The 13010-nt window shown below is 39.9% G+C and overlaps 1 protein-coding gene across 1 annotated transcript in view; it reads right to left on the bottom strand.

The window, feature by feature from the left end:
* Positions 1-850: 850 nt before the first annotated feature.
* Positions 851-13010, bottom strand: part of LOC127013859 (uncharacterized) — a 36674-nt gene continuing 24514 nt past the window's right edge. The window contains exons 10-16 of the mRNA XM_050892916.1: positions 10323-10344; positions 9687-9711; positions 8748-8786; positions 6643-6744; positions 5365-5470; positions 4023-4931; positions 851-3231 (exon numbers count right to left, since the gene is read on the bottom strand). Of these exons, the coding sequence (XP_050748873.1) occupies positions 3176-3231; positions 4023-4931; positions 5365-5470; positions 6643-6744; positions 8748-8786; positions 9687-9711; positions 10323-10344 (1259 nt within the window). The 3' untranslated portion in view covers positions 851-3175. The remainder of the gene's footprint in view (positions 3232-4022; positions 4932-5364; positions 5471-6642; positions 6745-8747; positions 8787-9686; positions 9712-10322; positions 10345-13010) is intronic.

Genomic DNA, 13010 nt, shown 5'->3' with positions numbered 1-13010 from the left:
ATCTTGGGGGTACTGGTGGATGAAATGTGGCCGGCAATGTGCGCTCGCAGCCCAGAAAGCCAACCGTATCCTGGGCTGCATCAAAAGAAGCGTGCCCAGCAGGTCGAGGGAGGTGATTCTCCCCCTCTACTCCGCTCTCGTGAGACCCCACCTGGAGTACTGCATCCAGCTCTGGAGTCCTCAGCACAGGAAAGACACGGACCTGTGGGAGCGGGTCCAGAGGAGGGCCGCAGAAATGATCAGAGGGCTGGAGCACCTCTCCTGTGAAGACAGGCTGAGAGAGTTGGGGTTGTTCAGCCTGGAGAAGAGAAGGCTCCAGGGAGACCTTATAGCAGCCTTCCAGTACCTAAAGGGGGCCTACAAGATGGGGACAAACGTTTTAGCAGGGCCTGTTGCGATAGGACAAGGGGTAATGGTTTTAAACTAAAAGAGGGTAGATTTAAGACTAGATAGAAGGAAGAAATTTTTTTACGATGAGGGTGGTGAAACACTGGAACAGGTTGCCCAGAGAGATGGTAGATGGAAACATTCAAGGTCAGGTTGGACGGGGCTCTGAGCAACCTGATCTAGTTGAAGATGCCCCTGCTCATTGCAGGGGGGGTTGGAACTAGATGATCTTTAAAGGCCACTTCCAACCCAAACCATTCTATGATTCTATGGAATTCAACTCCATGAAGGAATGTGTTCCTGCGATAACAAAGATGCTACTTGTTTGACACAAGGCAGCTATACCTGTTTGCTGGTATGGGACACAGGAAAAAAAAGTCTCTGAAACCAGTTGCAGAGGTGACAGCTATAGACCAAAGTCAGTCAAACCTGGGAGTGCCAAGTGGCAGACCCCAGGCCAGTATCAGTACAGAAATTGCACACTGAAGCTCTTAATTTCCAAAGCTAGGAAGATCTTTGGAAAGAAAAAAGATAAAAGAGAATTAAGGAGAAAGCAGTGGTGCAGCTGAAACTGGGTCAGCCAAGTGATTGAAAGAAACTGAGTACACCACACTGCTGATACTAATTGCACATAAGAGAGAAGGCAGGCTTGGAGTGCATATTACAAGATACCACCGGCTTAAAAAAATTCCCTACATGATAGTGCTTGTGTATAAGAACAAACAGACAATCCTCTCAAGAACTTCACTGATTTTGGTAAGAACTGAAAATTGAAACAGAGAAGTGAAGGGCATTTACAAGACTCCAAATGCTATCTACAGCTCAGGAAACCTTTAGTAAATCAATGCTGAAAAGAATTTCCTCTTAACTTGGTCACTACTCCAACTCTGTTTCAAAATGCAAGAACTGTTTCCTCAATGCAGGACCCTGCACAACAACAAGCAGGGACAGGAACTGTTCCCCAGAACAAAAAATAAGAAGGGAATGTGTGCGGAAAGAGCATCTAATTTGGGCAGAGATCATCCAGCTGCTGTATGCCACTGGGATATACAGTAACGGCAGTAAAATCCCAAAGGGAGTGAGAAATGGGAAAAAAGAGCTCTTTACAACAACCTCAGATGAAAAGGTCTTAACTTGAATTGACAGAGTTGTAGCAGTAACATTTTTTCTACAGTTTCAGAATTTTAGCTGCACTACACTTTCTGTGGAAAAAAACCTATGGTAATAACATTCATGTAAATAATTTCTGATAATTTTTAAATGTAGGTAATAACTGATCAGTTCCATGGAGTTTTAAATCAAAACTCTGGCAGACACCTGTGGTAGAAAATAATATTTTTCCCCTTTAAGCAAGAAGGTCTACTATGTAATTCAATGGATAAAAGTATATGGCACAACTACTAAGCGTATGCCATTAGAAACTACTTAAACCCTTCAGTAAGTATGAGAAGGAGAAAAGGAAGTAGTGAACAGGAATGAAAAAGGAAAGTGGATCTATTCTGATGCACAAGCAAAACAATTACAGAAGAGAATTTTAGGGAATTGAGTTTATACGTTCTATAATAAATTGCTTTGTTGCCTTTTTGTTAAAATTTACATGACAAGATCCAAAAAGTTATTTTAGCAAACGCAAAAAGATGATATGACAGCTCACGAAGACTAACCCTGGTTTAGCACAAGCATTTAACGCACAGAGGCAGAGAAATATTTCAGATACGGGTGAGAAGAAAAATGACAGTCCACAACACAGCAGTGAAAAGGAAAATGGACACTGGGGAGTAAACTGTCTCACTTACTTCTTTTCTTTAGCTCCATGTAAGCTGAATTTGACTACATAAAGTAGACATCTAAAGCCAGGCATTCATGAGCATGTGGCTCAGAAGTGTGGGGAAAAGAAAACATAAGTATGGACCATTGATAAACATCATGAACTGGTAAGTATTTCTCAGTTAGTATGTCATTTTGATAATTTTTTTTCCTATTATTTTATCTGATTGCCTTATAGGTTCTACTATTTCTTAGTATGCTTTTGCCAGTAGAAGGAATCAAGAATTTTTATTTTAGCGTGGATCAATCCATCAAATGAGTTTTTAAGTTGATTTGTAACTATTTCATTCTGAACGACATGATAAAAAAATCTGCATATATTTCCCGTCTCTCTCTACTCTGCAAAAATGAAAGCAAGTAATATGCCCCATTACATACCAATCCCCTAGAACAGATTACATTTTCCTCATATAGCATCACGTTAAGACAGAGAATACCTGTGCTGTGATATTCTCCTGTCTTTGTCTAAACAGTAATGTAGTGCATCAATTTCTAAAAATATGCTAATTGTAAGGCCTCAAATTAACTGAACTGGCCTTACATTTGTGTGAAGAAAAGTAAGCCTGTATTTTCATGCAACGGACCTGTATTTTCAGTGAATATTCTTCCTAAGTAGATAACATAAAAGAAAATCTTTCTTTTTTTCTGAGTTGGGAAGGGTGTTAAAAGAGTTATTAGCTTTTTGCTGACAGAATAACATTAACATATTTTCAAAAAATAACAAAAGATTTTTTCTGTAATATACTAAGATATAACAAATACATTAAAAAAGCCTAAACAAAATAGTATGTTCACCTCCGTGTTCCAGCTATATTTCACATGTTAAAAAATTAAACCCTACCTCCCTTTCCCCTTCCAAAACCAGTCAAACACAGAATTAAATGCAGTCTTTTTCCTGAAAGCCAAGAGATGGAGATTCTCGAATCTGTTCATCTGTTTCCAGTTCAGCTGCTGTTGCTCCTTAATCTTTTCCTCTAGTTTCTACTAGCACATTGACTAATGTCTGAATATTTAGTTCTAGAAAGGGGAGATAAAAACGTTTAAAGTTACTTCTATTTCATGTTATTTCACATAATACAGCAGAGAGAATGTTAAAGTGAAAGTTTTACTATTAACTAGCTACCTAGTTAATTAACTAGTTCTAGTAACATAAGCATAGTTCGCATTTGTCCAAACTCACGCCCAATGACAGCTATACAGTAGCGTATGCCCACCTCCCTTTAAATCCCTCTTATCATCTATTTCCCATGAAGAATCTTTTATTTTGAATAGTATATCACTATTTTTAACATTAAGGAATATTTCTACAATAATTGGAAAAAAATAATTTGTCATATAACAAACCAGCTCTTTGATAACATTTCTCTTTTGTTATCCCAATGTGTTTGATCCATTCGGAGTATTTTCATCTATTATAATGCCATCCAAGTTTGGTTCTGCATGCATTCCAGTATTTTTTTCCTTTATGCCAATACATTCCCTCCCCATAGTTGCCACCCCAACAGTACAAACTCTGACCATGATATAAGATGCTAGTTAGCACGATGACCTAGGACAAACCTTTCAATTCAGGAAATTTTTGTGCTATTAAAATTTCCTCCCACTCACAGCTCAATTTAGTTGTCAAGAGGCAAAGTCTCCTCAGAGAGGCAATTAATGCCATTCTTCAACTGATACAGATGTTGAGCAAAATGAACTCGGCTCCTCTGAAGGGAGCATACTATCTCTGCAACACGCAATCTCCTGCTTATGTTAAAGCAACTATGTTGATGTAAGTCATTTTACATGAGAACTAATCACAATCTTACTTTGAAGTGCTGGATAATACGGAGCCAACTGTTTGAGCATCCTGGTCATTGTAGGTACGTCCTTTCCTCGTAGTCTATTCAAAATGTTGGGAGTAAGACCAACAGCATCTTCATCAAACATCTTATCTGAACTTCTGAACTGCTGGTAATCTCTGTACGAACCACTGCCAGAAAACGAGTACTGATGTGAACTCCAGTCACTCTTGTAGCCTGACTTCTGATGCCTGAATCCTTGACACCTAGATTCCTGGTTCCAGCTAGATTCCTTGTTCCAGCTAGACTCTGGGTTCCAGCTAGACCTCTGGTTCCACCTAGAGTCCTCGTTCCACCTGGAGCCACCTCTTCCTGAAACAGCAGCATTTGCAGAAGATGTACAAGTATTCACAGACTCATCATTCTTGTAAGAGGAATAGCTTTGCGAAGGATAGTTTGTGGAATATCTTCCAGATGAAGGATATGAGGCAGAAGAATTGGGATAGGGTAATCCTTGATCACTTACACTCCTTGCTTTTGTACACGCTTGTTGATTCCCCCAATTTGTACTTTCCCCGCCATATGAGATTCTGTTACCAGGGAGCTCACTTCCTCGCACATCGTTGGACATATATTCTGCCGAGTACTCATTCACTGGACTTGTCTCATAGGAAGAGGCCCCACCAGCTGAATTACTGCCAGAAGCCGATAGGCTGAACTGTCTCAGCCATTCACTGATACCACTGGCAGGACTTCCAGTCTGAAGAGTAAAAGAGTCCCTGAGTGCAGACATCATTGCAAAGTCATTAGATCTCAGTCCATAGGAAGATGATCCATCATCTGTTTGGTAACTATATGAGTTAGCAGGAGCAAAAGAAGCATCTGCAGAACACTCTTCATATTGAGACAAAAAACCTTGATTCCAGTTAGAATGTCCTGAATGAATAAATAAATAAAGGGCACTAAAAGTTAGCAAAATATTAAAATATCAACTGAAAACACAACTACTCTGAGGTTTTATGAAGTGTTGTTCTCCTGTTCTTTTCCCATTTCCTGCCTTTATATCTTACCTGAGTCCGGCATCTTTTCCCCAAAAATCCTCATGTTAAATAGGTTACGAAAGGTTACTGTTTGGATTTCCAATAATCTTTACTGCTGTAATACTGCTAAGTGAGACAGAAGTGTTCTTAGACAGTCAAGGTTGAAGTCATTAAGGCTTCAGAAAATGATATCCTGAACTGACTCAGAGGGCAAAGACACACAGTACTCTAGCAAAGAAGCACTATGGCTGACCATAAAAGTAAATTTTCGCAATCTGTACAGTGTTAAAGAGTAGACTTAAACTAGTAGAACAAAATATCTAAATTACCTTTGGATTTTCCATATGGCTTATAGTGTTTTGGGATGCTTTTCCTTCCTGGAAATTCATCCTGAGATACTGACATCAGTGGCCTCAGACTGTTAGTATAATTAACCTAGGTAAAGCAAAAGGTCAGAATGTCTGTTTTTAAACTCAAATCTTGAGCATTTAAAAAAAAAAATAGCAAGTCCCCCATAGAAAGTTAGCAGAGTACAATTTTAGGTAACAGCAAACTCCATACGAAGGATGTGTTGTTTTGTTGTTCACAATTACCACATTAAACCACAATTTTCAAAAGTATTATTTGGAAGAGATACGTGTCTGGAGAACAGAATGAGGTGTCTGGGGAAGACAATGTCACCTCTTGCAAATTTCTTTATTTCCCCATATCCCTCAACATCACCTGGCTAAAAACTGGTACATATGCAAATCCTGTCTCTAGCTGGGGAATGCAGAATGGAAGGCTCATCTACTGCCTGACATTAAGCTACAGCAACAATTTTTACCTGGCTCATGAGAACTGTTTTATATTCAAATGCATGACATTTTTGAAAGTGTAGCTCTCAAAAAGGTGGTGGTGGCATTTGCACAAAGACAGTTACCATAGCTCAGCTGACATGGAATATATTATTAATGCCTAAGAAACCAGTCTGAAATATCTTTCAGAAAAACACACGCTGAATTTTGTGAACCAGTAGCTGCCAGAGGTGATGAGTCATTTTTGTACAGATTCTGTTCCTTCTTCAGACCCTTTTTTCCTACAGGTATTCAATTTTTATGTAAAGAAGCTATGGAGGTTTGTAAGGACCAACAGAAACACAGGAATATCTTGCCTACCTGAGTCTTAACAGATTAAAGCTCTCAACTGGGAGCAGAGCTACAAGTCACCAGAAAGAAAGACTTACCCACAGGCCCGCAAAAGAAAGAAGTGACACATTTGGGTTGCGCTTAAAGCCTGATTAATCTTAGAAGAAAAGCTATCAAGCAAGGGACCAACTGCAAAGGAAGGATGACAACTGGACACCATGAAGCAATATGGTGCCCAAAACGGGGAGAACGCATGCAAAAGAAACCCCAAACAGATGGAAGATGATGGAAAACTAACAGAAATGTGCCATGCAATTAATGTATTTGGCACTTAGAAATTGTAAAAAAAATAAAGTATATTTAACTGGAGGTTGACCTATGCCTGAACTGTTACAGTTTGGCAGGGTGTTAACACCATGAGTTCAACCACACCTTTCCTCCCAATGGTAAAATAAATCTGGTCAAGATTAAGTTACTTACTGCTGCTTTCTTTTCACAAAAGGCCTTCAAAGCTTCTGTGAGTTCCTGTGTAATATGAACAACAAGTGTTGCTTCTGAGTCTGAGGTGATGTGAAAAGTCTCCTGTTGAAAAACATGGTTAGAATTGGTCATTAGGATGCCGAAGGGTCATATACACAAACAGATCAAAGTTATACTTTCATTTAGGTATAACCAAGTTTATCCTGTTAGTTGATATATAAGACATATATAATATACATAGACACACACACGCGTATGAAAAATAAAATTGTGAACATAATTATGGCCTGATAAAAGGTAAAACATAAACCTGGATGTCTGTGCCACTCCCATACTGTCAATCATGAACATTTTGTTGCAGATGGAGAAGGGCACAAGTCCTGAATTTATGTTGTCTGTGTAGAAAATGGAATACAAAGTAAGTTCAGCACCGTCAAATGCCTTTGATTCCCCCATTTCAGTAACAAAAAGATTAAAGTTTCCATTATAATTTTCCTATGTGTAATTTTGGGAATAAGACATACCAAAAGATATTGATACAATTCTATAAAGCGCAGAACAATTATGGCTATCTGTCTTTTTAATGTGCAAAGAGACTGATTAGTAAGTATATGAAGTTATAAGTGATGACAGTAAGTTAAAAGAATATAGGCAGTCTGCCATAAGGAATAGCTGTGACTCCTGTAGATGAAAATCAATTAACTGTCTACCAAGCATTTTTGGTAGTTTACTGATTATCCCCAGACTTGCTTTTTCTCTACCTCTTCCTAAAGTCACAAGTAACCACAGCTTAAAAGAAAAAAAAGAAGAAAAAATTAAAGAGAAAAAAAATCTTTTCAGTTGGTAATGAAGCACACATCTGTCCTGGTTTCGGCTAGGACAGAGTTAATTTTCTTCCTAGTAGCTGGTATAGTGCTGTGTTTTGGATTTAGTAGGAAAAGAATGTTGATAACACACTGGTGTTTTTAGTTGTTGCTAAGTAGTGTTTATACTAAGTCAAGGATTTTTCAGCTTCTCGTGCCCAGCCAGCAAGAAGGCTGGAGGGGCACAAGAAGCTGGGAGGGGACACCGTCAGGACAGCTGACCCAAATTGGCCAAAGAGCTATTCCATACCATATGACATCATGCCCAGTATATAAACTGGGGGAGTTAACTGGGAGGGGGGATCGCGGCTCGGGAACTAACTGGGCATCGGTCAACGAGTGGTGAGCAATTGCATTGTGCACCACTTGCTTTGTATAGTTTAATTCTTTTAGTATTGCTATTGTCATATTATTATTATTATCATTATCATTGTTTTTCATTCCTTTCTGTCCTATTAAACTGTCTTTATCTCAACTCATGAGTTTTTTTTTTCCTGATTCTCTCCCCCATCCCAGGGGTGGGGGGGCAGTGAGCGAGCGGCTGCGTGGTGCTTAGCTGCCGGCTGGGGTTAAACCACGACAACATCTCAAAACATTCTTGTGATTTCAGTGTATAAACACAATTCAGACTCAAATGAAATTTTGTAATTGCCTTAGGTACAGAACATGACTTTCATGGAGCAAAATGGTGAATATAAATGGTCAGATATTTTCACAACATAAACCCAAAAGACAAACCGAGGCTTACTATGCCACTGCTAACAGCAACCGAACCAATAACTTTCCCACTCCAACACCAGCAGCTGTGCTCTAGTATCACCCAGTTTCACTTGGCTGTCCAGCTCTGCAGCAGCAGCACGAGCCACAGCATCACAGGCAGCAAGACCGGACTGGCTCCTCTCATTCAGCGTTATCAACAATCCCATTAGATATGGGCAGCCAACAGCACTTGAGCAACATCAGTGCTGCTAACACTGCTTGTCAGGGTGGCTCCTCAGCAAAGGGAAGAATGATCCAGAGAACAGGTAGAGAGCTCACATTTAATCCAGCAAGTTGTTCTGAGCTGACAGTATGCTACAGCTGCACTAGCTTTTCAAAGAGCAGAGTCCATTAAAATGGAACTTAGAAATTAATGTTGTGGTCAAATGAGTTTGATCAGTAATCAGAGGCTCCTTCACAATATTCATTGCATCATAGTGGTGAAACTGCACGACTCTTATCACAATTATTTTACATACATACCAAGAACTCCAGAGCTTTCTGTTTCCGAACAGGATCATTCTGTGGGATTGCAGAATGGGGAAGAAAAATTAAAAGACTGAACACTACAGTATTTGTTGCATCATCTTGTACAAAACAAGACCTCTTAATCTTTTATCCAGCAACAAAAGTCAATAAAAAGAAAAGATAGTAGTTTTAGGTCACAGCCATAAACATATAACGTTAGAGCCTCAATAGCAATTAGGTAGCAGCTACTATAAATACAACTGCATTACTTCCAATACTGGGAAGAACACATTTCATATCTAAGCTACATACCTACAAGAGCTATCTTTCCCAGGCTTTCCTCACTCAGGTGCAACCTCATGTTTAAAAAAAGTCAAGTGCCCAGCTGCATCTAGCACAGTACCTGACCAGCCTGAGGCCTAAAAGAGCAAGACATCACCACAGAATACATCAGATTACAGATTACCTCTGCCACTAAGATAAAAATGAGGCAGTTCTCAGTGTTTGTGCCCAGTGCTATTCAGGACAGATACTTGAGAGATCATTTTGAGTTTCACTTTTGAGTTAGAAAAAAGGATTGTAAAGCTTTAGATGTATCTTAAGATGTAAACCAAACCTTCAGTATAGAATACCTTTGATCTGAAGAGGGGCAAAACAGAGAAGTGGAGACTGCATGGGAGACCTGGCCTGCAGACACTGGGTCTGAGACTCTCAGTGACTTTGAACAGGAATTATGAGAGCTAAGGTGGATGAGCATCCTGATGTACAGTATTCATTTCCCCTCTGCTGTGATGAACACAAAACTCTGGTCATTAGGTCAATTATTTTGCTTCTGCAATAATATTAATAAAATAGCAAATGAAGCCAAGGAGTCAGTTTTTCAGAAAAATGAAAAGCAAGCATAAGGAAACTGCTACAACATAAGACACTTGCAGAATTAATACCTCTACATACCTCATGCTTATAATCATCTTCCCACCTTAAAAAGAAAGAAATGACAATATTAAGATGCATTCTAAAGATTACTAAAAAGTTAGGTTTACTCATAGTATCTAGAATCAAAATATTTCAATTTCCAAATTTGTATCACCAATACAGGATATCTTTTTCTACGGCATATTTAAAATACTATTATTTCTTAAAGGTCCTTATTCTGACTGACTCTCAAAGAGATCAGTAGTACTGATGAACTTCTTTACAGATCAGCTAAAGGAGATGACTAAAGTAATGGTGTTTTTTTCTTCCTATATGAACAGAGGTGCCTTTTATACAGCTTACTCATGCAACGGCATCCCAAATAAAGTGGTAACAGCTTGAAATTTGAATTGCAATTTCTTTGTGCACGAGTGCATCAGACTGCTATTGAACTGCATAACCAGTGCAATATTTCAAAAGCCATAGCTACTATTTCCTCACAGACAGAAAGGAACAATTTACACAAGAGGAATAAGTACAGTGGAAAGACAATATAAAATATTTTCCCCATACATGATGACGCTTGTTACAGAAAAGCAGATCTATTTAATAAGTAAAGAGATCTCAAAAAAAAAAAAATCCCTTTTCATTCCCCTGTGGGGTTAGTATTCTCACCTTGCTTTCTTCTTTGATGGGGCTAGAAAATTAAAAAGAATTATTAGCAACATCATAGGGTTTCCACTGTATTACTGCAATAGAAGCATTACACAAACAGAACAGTTACTGGCCCTGAAGTGGCTGCACTTTCTTTAAAAGGGCAGGATTCAGCAGCCTAAACCTAGGCACATACTGCCATTTTAGAAACCACCAGGCATCCTTGATGAAAGGTCTATGGGAGATTTGTGCCCTAAGAGCTTTGCAGGGTACCCTACAGCATCTATGTTCAGGCGGCTGAATCCCACACAAGAGGTCAGTATGGACTGAACTGAGGTGGGCATGCCTCCTCTATACAAAAAGTGAAAAGGTTTGGGTTTTTTTTCTGTGAACATACCAGTGAACCTCAAAGCTGCACATACAATAGTTCAGTCTCCAACAAGAAGTTACGGCGATTAGAATGTCTAATCATCTCTCTTGCCAGTGCACTGTATAAGCATGACGAAGGAGGGAAAGCTTAGTAAAACAAGGTAGTCTAAGACAGTAGCTATGCTTCAGAGAATCAGCTACTGCATGGTACATAACTTATCACTTCTTAAGTACTTATCAGCACAGGTGTTCCAGGATAAGCAACAGGACAAGTAATAATTCTCAGGGCAAATGACATCTTTGTCCCTACAATACCAGGCCGAAAGACTCGTGTTACTGTTTTAACCACCTGACGTTGAACACGTGCTGATAAGTTGCAACAAGAAGTTGCACTGTAGGTCCCAAAGTTTTCTGAATGTCAGGAAAGAAATGGACTGCCACCATTTCACAGAAGATATCCAATGAATTAAGAATCATGGAAACATAGGACGGGAGGGACCTCTGCAGGCAGAATCACAGAACCATAAAAAAGTTTCGGTTGGAAGGGACCTCTAGAGGTCATCTAGTCCAGCCTGAGAGGTAAGAGAAAGTACCACAGAGATGGTAAGTAACCGAAACCAAACAATTAACTGTAAGATGAGGACACTGACGATTAGAGTAATTTTCCTTGAATTATTCAATTTGTGCTGTCTTTCCAGTAAGCCTCCAAAATCCTCCCTGTTTGAAAAGAAGATGGGTGGAGACAAGGAGTGCTACTCAGTGGTTGGAAACTTCACCCTACTCAAGCTACCAACTGAAGTTCTGCTCACTTTGACAAAGACTAGCCTCAAGATCAGATCAGGCTGCTTAGGCCCAAGTCCAGTTGAGTTTTTTAAGTCTTCAAGAACGACAATTTCCCACCTCTTTGGGCAGACAATTTCAGTGCTTGACCACTCACTGCGCAGAACTTTCTGAATATTCAATCAGCATTTCCTTTATTGCAGCCTGTGAATGGTGCCACTTGTTCTTTCCCTGCGCACCTTCTTGAAGTCTGGCTCCTTCTCTGCAGCCATGTTTTAGGTAGCGGAAGACAGTAATTAGATCCCTTCCTTAGCTGCTGCCTTCTCCAAGGTAATCAAACCCAGCTCCCTGAAGTTGTCCTCCACATCATAGGCTGTAGTCTCCTCATGATCTTTTGTAGCTGATGAGTCCTCTGCTGCCTCTTTCCAGTTCACCACAATTTCTCATGTACACAGGACACAGTATTCCAGAGCAGCTTAATGAGTCCTGAACAGCAGGGAATAAGCACTTCCCTCAACCTGCTGGCTACACTTTTGCTAACGCAGTTCAGTATGCTGTTAGCCTTCATTACATCAAGAGTGCATTGCTGATTCATGTTCATACTGTTGTATACCAAAACCTGCAGGTTCTTAAGATTTGTTCCCTAGCCCAATAGTATCCAGTCTGTATCCAGCAGGTTGTTGCTCCATCCCAGCTGTAAGACTTCACATGTACCTTTGCTGAACTTCACGAGGTTTCTGACAGCCCATTTCACCAGCTTGTTGAAATCCCTCTGAATGGCAGTCTTGTTCTACCACATACCAGGCACTCCCCCAATTTGACGTTATCTGCAAATTTGACAACGGTGTATTCTATCCCGTTATCCAGGTCATGAATGAACATGTTAAACAGTGCTGGCCCCAGAAGAAACCACTGAGGAATGCCACTAGTAACTGGCCAACACACTTAAAACCACTGACAACTACTCTCTGAGCCTAACAGTTCAGCCACCTTTTATCCACCCTGTAGGCTTACCTTATCTCCTCAGTTTGGCTGTAAGTATAACAGTATAACTGTGCTGAAAGCTTTGCTAAAGTTAAAATTACATCCATTGTTCTTCCCCTGTCCACAGAGTCAGCCCATGTAATTGCAAAATGCAATTAGGCTGGTCAAACCCAGTTTGTCTTTGGTAAATCCACATTAGCTATTCCCAATCACATTCTTGACCTTCACACACCAGTAAATGATGTCCATGAGGACTTGCCCCATAATTTTTTGTAAGGTCTCAGACATCCTGTAGCCACATTTTACTTTTGAAGATAAGCACATTTGGTTTTTTTCAGGTCCCCACGGAACTCCTCTGATCACCATGACCTTTCAAAGACCTTCTGAGGGAGCAGACAGCTTTCTCAACACCAGAAGCATCCCTTTTTGTCCTATGGCCTTGTACATGCTCAATTTGCTCTTCCCTAAACTGATCCTTTACAGTGGGTAATGCCGTTCTCCCCTAACCTTTACAACTATGCACAAAGATCTGAGAGCAAACCTTCTCAGTAAAGACCAAGGCAAAGAAAGCTACAA

This window comes from Gymnogyps californianus, chromosome 2 (assembly GCF_018139145.2).
Source record: "Gymnogyps californianus isolate 813 chromosome 2, ASM1813914v2, whole genome shotgun sequence".
In the NCBI taxonomy this organism is placed as follows: Eukaryota; Metazoa; Chordata; class Aves; order Accipitriformes; family Cathartidae; genus Gymnogyps; species Gymnogyps californianus.
Note: the sequence above shows the minus strand (reverse complement) of the source record. Positions and strands in the feature narration are given on the sequence as shown.